The sequence below is a fragment of the Coenobita brevimanus genome, chromosome 68 (genome assembly GCF_032717465.1).
Source record: "Coenobita brevimanus isolate Jiangsu-jjx chromosome 68, ASM3271746v2, whole genome shotgun sequence".
In the NCBI taxonomy this organism is placed as follows: Eukaryota; Metazoa; Arthropoda; class Malacostraca; order Decapoda; family Coenobitidae; genus Coenobita; species Coenobita brevimanus.
In genome coordinates, this window is record NC_137021.1 from 3,107,303 (window position 1) to 3,120,000 (window position 12,698).

At 42.5% G+C, this 12,698-nt stretch overlaps 1 protein-coding gene across 1 annotated transcript in view; it reads left to right on the forward strand.

Annotated features, from left to right (window-relative positions):
- The first annotated feature begins 218 nt into the window (after nt 1-218).
- Nucleotides 219-12,698, forward strand: part of LOC145405808 (protein Star-like) — a 53,444-nt gene continuing 40,964 nt past the window's right edge. The window contains exon 1 of the mRNA XM_080277046.1: nt 219-363. Coding sequence (XP_080133172.1) covers nt 219-363 — 145 coding nt within the window. The remainder of the gene's footprint in view (nt 364-12,698) is intronic.

A 12,698-nucleotide genomic window follows, 5' to 3' on the forward strand; every position in this document is an offset into this window, starting at 1 on the left:
TCACTTAATCACTGATTCCTAATCTTGCATACATATTCAGTTCCCGCGGCTTGACTCATTCTCAGAAATAATCTAATTTTAGCTCTCACACACACACACACACACACACACACACACACACACACACACACACACTTGCTCTTAATAACTTTCAACCGCAAATCCTTCCAACCTACCTACCAACAACCTCCCCCCTCCCCCCCACCACTCTCTCAACCATGTGGAAGAGAGAGGCCCGTGTGAGTCTCCTTCTCCTGACCGCGTCCTACATGACCTTTGACCTTGTGACCTTCAGGACAGCGCGCTACGAGAGTCTTAAGGAGCGAGGAAGGGAAGACGTAGGAGGGGAAGACGTCAAGGAAGGTAGGTTATGTTTTTGTTGCTGCTCCCTTTCTTATTTCCCCTTGCTCTAATATTTTCATTTATTTCTTTTTCCTTGTCCCCATTCCTCCCCTTCTCTGTTTTTCGTTCCCCCCCCCCTCTCTCTCTCTCTCTCGTAATAATTACTGTTCCCCGTCTCTCTCCCATCAGCAATCTCATTCACTAATGGTTTCCTTTCCTTATTTCTCCCTCCCTCCTTTCTTTCTTCCCTCCCTCTTTTCTAATTTCTTTTTCATTCCCTCCTTTCTTCCTTCCCCCCTTTCTTATTTTTCCCCCTCTTTCCTTTCCTTCTTCTTTCCCTCCTTTCTTCCTTCTCTGTTTCCTGAATTCCCTCTCCCTCCTTCCTCTTGTCTCCCCCTCCTTTTTCTTTTATGTCCCAGTTCTTTTTCAGTAGTCTTTTTTGCATTTTTTTCATTACCCCAATTTCCTCTTGGCCCATTTTTTCTTTTACACATCACTCAGTCTCTTTAATATTTCACTTCTTCCACTTCCTCTTTTCACTTCACTGTTCCCGCCTTCCTTTAGTATATTATTGCATTACTCTATTGTGCTTCTCCAATTTAATTTTCATTTTTATAGATCTCTCTCTCTCTCCCTCTCCCTCCGATATTGCCTCCTCCTCCTGTCTCATCTTCGCTTCACATTGCCTCCTCTCCGTTTTAATTAGCATCTCCACTGGGCATTTTTTTTTTCTTTACTGCTGAATATTGGTTTTTGGCATTTTCGTGGATTTCGAGTCACTGTTTATGGCTTTATCATACTTTTAGTCTTAATCTTTCATCATTCTATTCCTTTAATTTCTTATTTTTCTTTTTTGCTACTTTCTCTTCATTCATTATTCAAACTCCATTTTCCTACATCACACAATATTCTTTTCTGACCTCTCTCTCTCTCTCTCTCTCTCTCTCTCTCTCTCTCTCTCTCTCGTATACACTTCCATTCTTCTCATTCACAATTACTTATAAATGTTCTCCTCTCACTCGTAAACTCATATTCTCCTCACTCGCCTTCAAACGCTCTCTCTCTCTCTCTCTCTCTCTCTCGTAATGATCGCATAAAAATGAACGTAAATATGAGAAGGAACGTGAATACATGATCGTATAAAAAATGACGGGAAATAAGTAAACATATGAAATGGAAAGTAAATAGGCGATCGCATGAAAAATGAATGTAAATAAATGAACGTAAACCAACCAAGGCCTGAGGAAAAAAATCATGGGGAAAAATTTCGGTCCGCCCCCAGGCCTCATATTTAGAGGATGGGGTGAAATTGATGAGTTTTGAGAGGATGGGAGTTTTATGGCTGTCCCTAACCCCCTCCATCTCTCTCTCTCTCTCCACACACACACACACACACACACACATTCCGTTTCCATAGTCATTCCATAAACATCCCCCCACCCCCCCTCATTGCAGTCATCAGAGCGCTTTTTACCTGTCTCGCTCTCTTTGTCCCGCCAGGCATAGTTGATGTCCTCGTCTTCTCTTTGTACGGGCTATCGTTACTACTCTCTCTCTCTTCTCTCTCACGTACGTGCTTTCTTGATCCCGTATAGCCTCGTCCCCAACTTTTCACCAACGTACGTGCTTCTCTCTCTCTCTCTTCCATGATCCCCTGCCACTGGGAACCACAATATCGTATTTTGTATAATACTTTCCTCCTCTTCCTCCCCTTTCTCTCCCTCTTCCCTTTCCTCCGTTTTCTCCTCCTCTCTTCCCCTTTTTCCTCCCCCTCCTCCTCCTCCTCCTCCTCATTATCATCATCATCAACAGTAGAATGGGTTACATGTACTTTTCTTTTCTATGTGTATTCTTTTTAAAATGATTATAAAAGTGTATGGATGTAAGTGTAAACAAAAGAGAAGAAGGGAGTTCAATTTACACGAGATAAAATTCTAGAAAATGTAAAGATTCCCCACAGTTTTTTTTTTTAATGGTTGGAAAAATTAGACAGGAAATTCTCACTCTCTCTCTCTGTTATTCTTCCTCAATACAATGCCTTGTCCCTTTCCTCTTTTGTTTTCCTTCCTTCGTACCCCACCACCTCTTCCTCTTATTTCTTCTTCCCCCTCCTGTTCCTCCTCCTCCTCCTCTTCTTCACTATATACCGCCTTGTCCTTTTTTTTTTTTTTCCTTTTCACACTGCCACTTCCTCTTCTTCTTACCCTCCTCCTGCTCCTGTTCCTCTTCTTCCCCATCACTATGAATTGCCTTGCCTTTCTCTCTCTTTTCCTCCCTTCTCCCCTTCCCCATTTCTACTTCTCCTTTTTCCTCATCTTCGTCACTATACTTTCTCCTCTTATTATTTTCCTCCCTTTTCATCTGCCTCCTTTCTTCCTCATTTCCTGCTCCTGCTCCTCCTCCTCTTATTCTTCTTCCTCCTTTTTTCCTCCTTACTTCCTGCTCCTGCTGCTACTCCTCCTCGTCTCTCTTCTCTTTCTTCCTCTCCCTTTTCCTCTTCCTCCTTTCTTCTTTTTTATTTTCTGCTCCTGCTCTTGCCCGTCTCCACCAACCCCTCCTTCGGCTCTCCTGTGTCACGCCTGAATTTTACCCCACAGATAAGCCTGCATGCAAAAACTTTCTTGAACTTAAGCCCTGCATAAGACCAATTTATTTTTACTATACTTTCACTCACAGACGTGCCAAGTATTTCACAACCAATCCAGTGAAAAATAATTAAAAAAAAACGACCAATATTTCACAGGCAAATCAAACTAAAAGATAACTTTAAACATACGAGAAATACATCACAAATAAACCACAGTGAAAAATAACTTGAAAAAATGCGACCAAAATTTCTCAACCAAACCAGAGTGAAAAATAGCCTGAAAACTGAGACAAATACCTCACAACCAAACCAGAATGAATAATAACTGGAAAATGCGACCAGTATTTCACAACCAAACCAAAGTGAAAAGCAACCTGAAGAATACAACCAATACTTCACAACCAAACCAGAGCGAAAAATGAAAAAAAAAAATGCGACCAATATTTCACAACCAAACCAGAATGACAAAATAACCTGAAAAATAGAACGATGCGATTCATGGCAATAATTAATTTCAAAGGACACTGGTTTACGGCAAAAACTGATTCTCTCCCACGGCCGCATCTTTTCTCGTGATTTATTCCGGGTAATTAGAGACGATTCTTATTAGCGAAACGATTCAGGAGCCTGAGTGTTAATACTGGTGCCATTAATCCTTTCATGATCGGGACAACTCAAGTGTTCTATATTAGCTGACGCCAGACGATTTTATTCATCTGAGTCACTGGTGCCTGTGTTAATACTGGTTTCATTAGCATTTCTCCTTCCATAACAGCTAACGCCAGACGATTTTATTCAACTGAGAGCAAGTCACATGAGCCTGAGTATCAAGTTCCTTTATAAATAGTCTACCTGCCCAAGAACGCTGCATGACCGCCTCACCACTCGCCTCGGGTTGATCTGACGCGCAACAGGACCTTCACACACCCTACCCCTTCTCTTCTCACCCTTCTAACCCCTTCCCCCCACCCCCAGTCCCTCACTATGCATTCCCTCCCTCACCCCTCCCCACTCTCCCCCTCCTACCCCCAGTCTCTCACCATGCATTCCCTTCCTCACTTGATCAACCATTTTCCAGTCATATTTTCAGACTCTGCCTTCCATTCCCACCCCCAACCCTCCTTCCTTCCAAGCAACTCCCTCCCCTTCCCTTCACCCAAAACCCCGACTCCAATCCCCATGCATCTTCCCACTCCATAACCACGCACCCCTCCCACTCCCTCCCTATGCACCTGCTTCTCTTCTCCTTCATCCCAACCCCCAACACCTTCTATTCCTTCACCACGCACCCTCTTTCCTTTCTTCCTCCACATGAGCCTCCTTCCCCTTCCTTTCACCCCAACCCCCTCCAATGACCATGCACTCTCTCCATATTTCTCTTCCCTCCCCATACATATCTTTCCCCTCCCCTCATCCCAATCCCCCACACCCTACCCCTCACGCTCGCCCCAACAAGCAGTCGTATTTTCAGACCCTCGCTTGGCCGAGTGCTGGCAGCACCATGTAAAGATTTCTTCGTCAATTTAAAATGTGTACCCAAGTGGTGTTCTTTAATTTCAGGTTTATTGCACTAAGTATTTATGCTCGCATGTACGCTTTTCTGTTCCCTAACCCCCTTTAAGTATGGACATACGATTAATACAATAGGTGTTAAAAAATGTCAGGTACGACGGTGATAAAACAGAACTTGGGAAGAACAGCAGTGAAAATAAAAACTATAAAATGAACTGAAGTGACGAAGAACAGAAGTGAAGTACAAGTGACGAAGGATAGAAGTGAAGGGCATATGACAAATGGCGGAATAAATGCAATTAAGATGGGCTGCACTTTTGTTTATGCATTCGAGGCAATTTCAACACGTGCACTGCGACAGGATGTGTAATCAAGCAAAGCACTGTTTCGCTGACTTCGCCTGTAGGGTATAGACGAGAATTTCGAAGGCTTGAATGACGAGTAAAATGATGCAGCCTACGAGAAAAATAATGGAGTCTACATCCTGTTAACGAGAATTTCGAAGACTTGAATGAAGAGTAAAACGATGTAATCCAAAGCCTGTTTCACGGAGCACTGTGATGACAAATGACTTTAATTTGGGTCTAAACTTTCCCATCTCTTGCTTCTGAATCCTGTCAGTGGTGTGTTTCCTTGTTATTATTATATTCTGGTATAATTATTACTATTATTTTCCCTCCTGTTTATCTGTTCCCTTTGTTTTCTGGCTTGTAATAATTTTTTGTTTACATACTTCTGTATTTTCCCATTCCTGCTTCTAAATCCCGTTCGTGATAAGTGTGTGTGTGTGTGTGTGTGTGTGTGTGTGTGTGTGTGTGTGTGTGTGTGTGTGTGTGTGTGTGTGTGTGTGTGTGTGTGTGTGTGTGTGTGTGTGTGTTTATCCTCTCCGTGATGGGTTCCGTGTTATATCCAATCCTCTAAGCGTTCCCAAGACTCCCTTCTATATCCCTAACTTGTCCTAAGCCGTGCAAATCAAGAGGAGGGTGATGGAGTGGATGGCCTATTAAGATTACCCAGCAAAGTCTAGGGATTGTGAAGGCTATCCCTGAATTTATTGTTATCCCCAAATTGCCGCCTCACTGCCACGTCTTTACTGTCGTTTTATGTCGCTCGGGGATTCCTTTTTCCTCTCAATTCTCCTTCTCGGCCGGAACCTGAACGACCGGGCGCTGATTTCCGTTCTGTGTACCATTTTTGCAATTTTTCGTATCCGGGAAAGTCTAGGTTAGGTCAGAATTGTTTTCTTTGTACCACGTTGAGTTAGTAAGTTTGGTTTACCTGTTAGATGGTTACTTGGTAGTTAGGTTAGGTCAGATTAGGTTAGGTTAGGTTTGGTTTGATTTGGTTGGTTCAGAGTAAGAAAAATGAGAAAAGAGAATGGAAGAGTGATCATCCTGGGAAACTCAACTAAGCTCGTAGTGCAAAACAGGCATACAGAACGGAAATCTGCTGACCGGATGGGTTCAGCGGTCGCAATACTAAACGTTTTTCAGCTAGACCCTCTCTATCTACCTGCATATTAAACTATCCAAAGCCAGACGCCTTAATCCACTAAGGGGTGGCCATAAACAAATCGCCACCAGTCGCCTAGTCCTCAGCCATTTGGCTGCCCTCCCCTTCTATCCCCTTCCAACTCCCTTACTGTAAAGAAACTCTTCTAGTCAGTATCTAAATCAATTTTTTTTTCTAATCATACAATTTCCAGACATTTTAATCACCCTGGGAAAGCTTTCTGAACCGGAAAAAAAAAAACTTCAATCAGACCCTGACAAAACGACGTCTTCAAAGATCAAAACGTAAGAACGAAAATATACGATAAAATATGTTACTGGACTGAAGGACTGAAATTTATGTATAAGATTGCTTGCTTATTCTTTTATCTTCGCTCAAACGGCTACGAAAAGCTCTTTAGTCAAATTAAGAGTGAACACTAAAGTAAGAAAATATAAACACCAAACTGACCTATGATAGTACTGTATACCCGTTTTACTCTACGATGCCCTAGGATTGCCATCACTCCATCTTGAATTATGAGTTGTACAAAGAAATCAGCACTAGAATATGATGCTAGTCAGGAAGAAGTGCTGTGGAAAGGGTGTACAACCACACTACTGTATTACCCTGCCACTGAACTACGTGAAATAAACTGCACACGGACAAAAATATGGGATAAATTAAGGTGAAAGAGATAGAGATAATTCAGGGACGTATTTACATCAGGAAATCTGCTTAAGAGTCAACAAAACTACGGAAAATATTGATGTGGTAAAATAAGATCAACATATAGACCTGCGATAAAGGTTGACAGTTAAGGAGATACGTTTATCGGGAAAGATATTTAGATTCTTTAAAACTACTTCCCCCGCTGTCCTCTCCTCGACTACCTTGTAAGAGGGAAAAAATGCAACTCCATCTTGTTCCATTTCCTTCATACCGTCCCCAGGGAATGTGTGGTCTTCCGCTGCCATCTCCCTCCCTAACTCCCCTCATCCTTACTTCCTTGCTCCCAACTCCACTCTGTTCCACATTGTTCCCTTATTTCCTACCTTATCACTCTTTTTACCCCCACCTCCTTACCTCCTGCCTCCTCACCTTACCTCCTCAATCCCTTCCTCCAAACTCCATTACTACCAACCCCCTTTTTCCGTCCCACCCACTCCTCCTCCCCTCCTTACTCCTTACCTTCTCACTCGTTACTTACTTCGTACCTATCCACTCCCCTCCTCCTTACGCTCCCTCTCCCCATCTACCTCTCCACACCTCACTCACTCCCCACCTCCTCCCTCTCCTCTGTTTCCATACCTCCCCTCCCTCTCCCCTTCTTCCCTTCCTTTCCCCCTCTCCTCCCTTCCCCTCCCTCCATCTCCGTCTTCCTATCTCCCTTCCCTCTCCGAGACTGGCCATTCTTGTGCTTGCCAATCCACGTGGACAGCCACTGGAATTACCTTTTTTTTCCGCCAGTTCCGCCAGCTTCAACGTTTATCATGGCCTCTCTCACAACCTCACTGGGACGAAATGCTCTCAGGATGCGACTTATTTACTCAAGTCCATTGCCCCAGAATGAGCGAAGGGTAAAATATATTTGAAGATGGAAAAGGAAATTCTCTTCACCCCATCAGTCTGAGTATGTCTTATTTTAATCGTTTTATTCTTGGTTAACTCCTCATGATTTTATTTAGCTTTAAGAGATTTCACAGTGAAGGATATATGTGATCTTTTTTCTTTCTCTTTTTTAGCATCTTAACCACGAGAGGATTCCCAAGTAAAATATAATTGTCTGGGCCATGCAAGAATAAAGAAAAAAAGTCCTCGGATTCAAGAAAATAACCTCATCAGCCCGAAGACGTTATTATTCTCTTGGTGATATCCCTGTATAATTTCCTTCAGATTAGAGACTTAAGGTGCTAGACGAGTAAGACGTAACCTTATTCAATTCCTTCACTACTACAGATATTTCCTTCAAGATCATTATCCAGGCCTTATATCCCACCTTAATCTGGAGGTCACAACAAGTAACTAATAAGAGGTCCTTGAAAAGAAGGGGCAAAATTCTAATTAGCTATCCAGTCCCTTCCCTGCAAGTGAAAAGAAAATGCAAAGGGAAAAAGGGGTTTGCTAAAAATTATCTAAGTTGAATAAAATCATCTGGAGGTGGCAAAAATAAAATAACAAATGAAAATAAAGTGGTAAGGAGACAAATGCAACGATCTACCCAAGTCCATTACCTGGGAACAAAATAATAATAATAATAATAATAATTCATGAATGAGGCCCTATTAAGGTGATCAGTGAATCGCACACGTATTACTTATTATTGCTACTAATGGACAATATCTCTCTCTCTCTCTCTCTCACACATCAATTTAGGAAGGCTCTCTCGTACTAAACAGGTTAATGATGACACCCCCACACCCTCTCTCTCTCTCTGGGTTAATGGAGGATATTTCTAATCTCTCCACAGATCCAAAACTCTCCCTCAACCCTGAATACAATCGTCAGGAAACAGCATGAATAAATAAAAATCATCTTCCTACTGAGAGGTATCATCTGAGAATCCAAGACCAAGATTACTAAAGTTTCCCCTGAACTAAATCTTCCCCCTCCTCCTCCTTCCACCCCCCTCTTCCCTCCTCCTCATCCTTCCCCCCCCTTCTTCCTCCTCCTAACTCTTTCCCATTCCTCCTCCTCCAATTTCTTTTCCCCTTTCTCCTCCTCCTCCTCCACTTCCTTGCTCCCCCTCCTCCTCCAGTTTCTTCATCACCCTTCTCCTCTATTTTCTTGCTCCCCCCTCCCCCTCATCTTCCTCTTCCTCCTTACCCCTCCTGACGTTCTTCTCCTTATCCTTGTCCCTCCTCTGTCTCCTCTTTCCTATCCTCCTCTTTATCCCTCCATTCCTCCTCCTCCTCCTCCTCCTCCACTTTCCTGCCCCCCTTCCTCCTTGCCCTCCGAAATTAACTTCTCATCTGTCCCATCTCAAGACTTTTCCAGACCTTAGAAATTGAAAAACCTTGGATGGAGAGGCCAATTCAGAAGATACTCTCGGGACTCTTGCCTCTTTAACCACTTCATTACGACACTCTCTTTAGCATTTCAAACCTTTTAACCTCCAGGGACGGAAGTATCTCCAGAACCTATTGAACCCCATCTAACGCCAAACAATAATACTAACTGGTGGGAAAAGTCTAAGTCTTTTTATCTGTTAGGTTTTAAGCTCTTTACTACAATGGTTCGCAGATGTTTCACCTTTTTCACTTTTTTAAAAATCTTTAGCTGAAGATTTTTGCTGAGCTTCATTTTTTTTTACACTTTGACTTTCACTACAATGGTTTTTACATTTAACTTTTTCACTACAAAAGTTTTTACAATTTTAACTAACGACTTTTACAATTTAACATCCTCATTTTTTACATTTTCATCTTTTCATTACAATGGCTCGTAGATTTTTAACTTTTTCACTACAATGGTTTTTACATTTTTAGCTTAAGGCTTTTACAATTTTGCTTCCTAATTTTAAAACGTTTTATCTTTCGTTACAATGGTTCTTATTTCTTTTTATTTTTCACTACAATGACTTACATCTTTACTTCATTTTTTTTTTTACATTTTTACACTAGTTTCTTTATTACAAGATATGTCTAAAAAAAATAAAGCAAGACTTAAGTATAAATGACGTCCTCTGGAAGACGGAAAATAAATAGTTTCCACGCACTCACAAGACTAACATTTTTTTATCTGAAACTGTTCCCCGTAATTCCTCTCCTTTCCTTCCTCCATTTTCTGTGTGTGTGTGTGTGTGTGTGTGTGTGTGTGTGTGTGTGTGTGTGTGTGTGTGTGTTAGCGCGTGCGTGCGTGCGCGCCACACCTTCCAAACTTTCCTCATTATCCGTCATTCTGTTTTTGACTTTTTTCTGTCATTAATTCTGAGAACACCCTCCTCCTCCTCCTCCCTCTTCCTTTCCTAAAATTTTACCTTGATTTCATGTCTCTGAATCTCCCTTTAATTTAGTTTCCTAATACTTTCTATTCTTTCTCCATACATTTTCCAGTATGCATTCTTTGTACAGCATCTACTCTCTCTCTCTCTCTCTCTCTCTCAAATTCAGTTCCTTCCCTCGAGCCTCTTTCACACTCCCCTCCTTCCTTTCTCTCCACTTCCTCGTGACTAGAATGAAAAAGACAGTCCACGAAAGAAACTGGCATATAAACAAATAAACTGTCATGTTTCTGCAGGAAGACCGACTGACATGGTATTATTTTGCACTTTCTTCGCCATTAAAAAAAAAAAAAAAAAAAAAAAAAATGGAAAAAAAGTAAGAAAGAGAGGAGGAAAAAAAGGAAAATACTTAACATAATTTTCCTCTAGTAAATAAGGCTTGATTATACAGGAAGAACACGAGGCTTGGAGAGAGACTACAGTTTCCTCTTCTCGTTCTACCTATGAAAAGAAATCCTAAGTTCCAACGGGGTAGTGATATTGTGTGTGTGTGTGTGTGTGTGTGTGTGTGTGTGTGTGTGTGTGTGTGTGTGTGTGTGTGTGTGTGTGTGTGTGTGTGTGAATGCAGACCCAGGTATCCTGCGTCCCACCAGTAACATAACATTCACATCCATTCCCTCTCTCTCTCTCTCTGGTACTGCAATATCTCTCGTTCACACTCAACCACAGCGGGTCACGTTATATATTTCCCACAATTTTTCCGCCTATCAAACCCAATTCCTTTCCTCCAGCTCCTTCCTTCTCTCTCCTCCTCCAGTCCGTCGTTATTTAACTGGAAATAAAAGACAGTCCTTGGCTCGTATTCTCGGCAGTTAGGGAAGCTCCCTAACAACTCTTCCTTGCCGATTTATTTCTGGATACGGCTGGTTAATACTGTTTTGTAAGTTACTTATAGACTATGGTAATATTAGAATATTTAACACAGATGAAGACGGCAAGCTGTAAGGAACAAAATAAATCACTTAGGAAGAGGTGTTACGGAGCTTCCTTAACCGACGGGAATACGGGACCTTCACATGTACCCCACACCTTCCTTCCCAGAATTTACGAGTCAAACCCAGCTTACAGAATGCGTTTACCATAAGTGACAAAACCCCTCACTCCTTTCAGCTGCGTTGATGGCTTAGTGTCGTCAGATTATAGCGATGATTTGACTAAACTCTTTTTACTCTAACTTGGCCTACAACTGCCATCTCTCCATCTTGAATGTTTAGTCGTAATTACAGATTAACACTGGAATATGCCGCCAGTCACAAATATGTGCTATGGAGAGGATGTAGAGTCGCAGTAGTATTTTTTCCCGTCACTGAGCTACGTGAAGTACGTTATAAATAAACGAACTTCCAGGCCAAGTTAGGATGAAAGAACTATAGCTACCACGAGCACCCATTCACTAATAACAAAGACTCATCCAATCTGTGGGAGTAGGTCAGTTCTGTTAGATGAAAAGTCGACTACAGTTCATAACTTCAAGTCACTAGTGAATGAAAGACAGAAAAAAAAAAAAAAAAGTTTATATTCCCAGAGTGCAGCGCCCACCAACGCCAACAGAACTTGGGAATCATTTGCCTTTTATTCTGTACTACCTTATTATCACTTGTTCCTCATTCACCCATAGCGTTTTCCAGTCACCTTCCTCCCTTCCTTCCCATTACCTCCCTGTCTGAAATTCACTTCCTTTCCTCCAGTCCTTCCCTTTCCTCCTTCCCAGTTCCACATGACGGAGATTAAAATATAAATAAACAAATAAAATCCTGGAAATCTGTCCCTCACCTTTCTCACGATTTCCCTATTAAACTGATTTCCCTTTAACCTAGTCACTCCCTTCTCTCTACTCCAGTTCGCTGTGAATGAAAGACTGAACTGGAAATAAAGTACAACCCAGGAGTCCAGCGTCCCCCCAGGCCTCCATAACTTCAGGATCCTTACTGTCGCTTGTGCTCTCCCTTCCCCTAACATTCATTCACTTTTTTTTTTTTTTCTGAGTTTCATCCGGCTGGGGTTTATCTGCCTGCCAGCTCCAACGCCAAGGGCCGGAAAATATTGCACGAGATTTTTTTTGGCCCAGCACTTTGTCATACCTCCCTTGTTGCAAATCTCGCTCTTATAACTTTTTTTTTTTTTTTGTGGGCTATTGATCTGGTTTTGCAGTTTTCTGTCATTCTTTCTCTCACCAGCCTCTCACTTCCCTTTTCCCTCCTCTCTCCCCCTCCAGCCTCCCCTTCACCTCCTCTCTCTTCCCTCTAGCTTCGAATGCCCTTCCCCCTCCCTTCCACCAATTTCTCCTTCCCCCTCCAATTTTCCTCATCCTCTCAAACTCACCTCATCCTCCCGATCCCTTCACCAACTCCACTACCTTCCCGTCCAGTCCTCTCCCCTGCCCTCCACTAACTCTCTTCCTCAACTCCCCTCACAAATTCACTCCACCCTCCCAATCCCCATTCCCTTCTCCCCCTACCCTCCCAATCCCCATTCCCTTCTCCCCCTACCCTCCCAATCCCTATTCCCTTCTCCCCTCACAATTTATCTTTCTCCCTCCCTTTGCCTATAAGTCCCCTTGCCCCCTGACTCGACCTCACTCCTCCCTTCCACATCCGTTCACCTCTAGTGTTGTCATGTAGCCTTTCAATGTAATAACCTATTTTATATTACTACCAGATAATCATACTCAGTTCTGGGGTTAGATACAGCCTTCAATAACCCCTTCAAGGCTAGACATCATTCTGAGGTTGAGTAAAATCGCCAGGGTGTGGTAGAAATGAG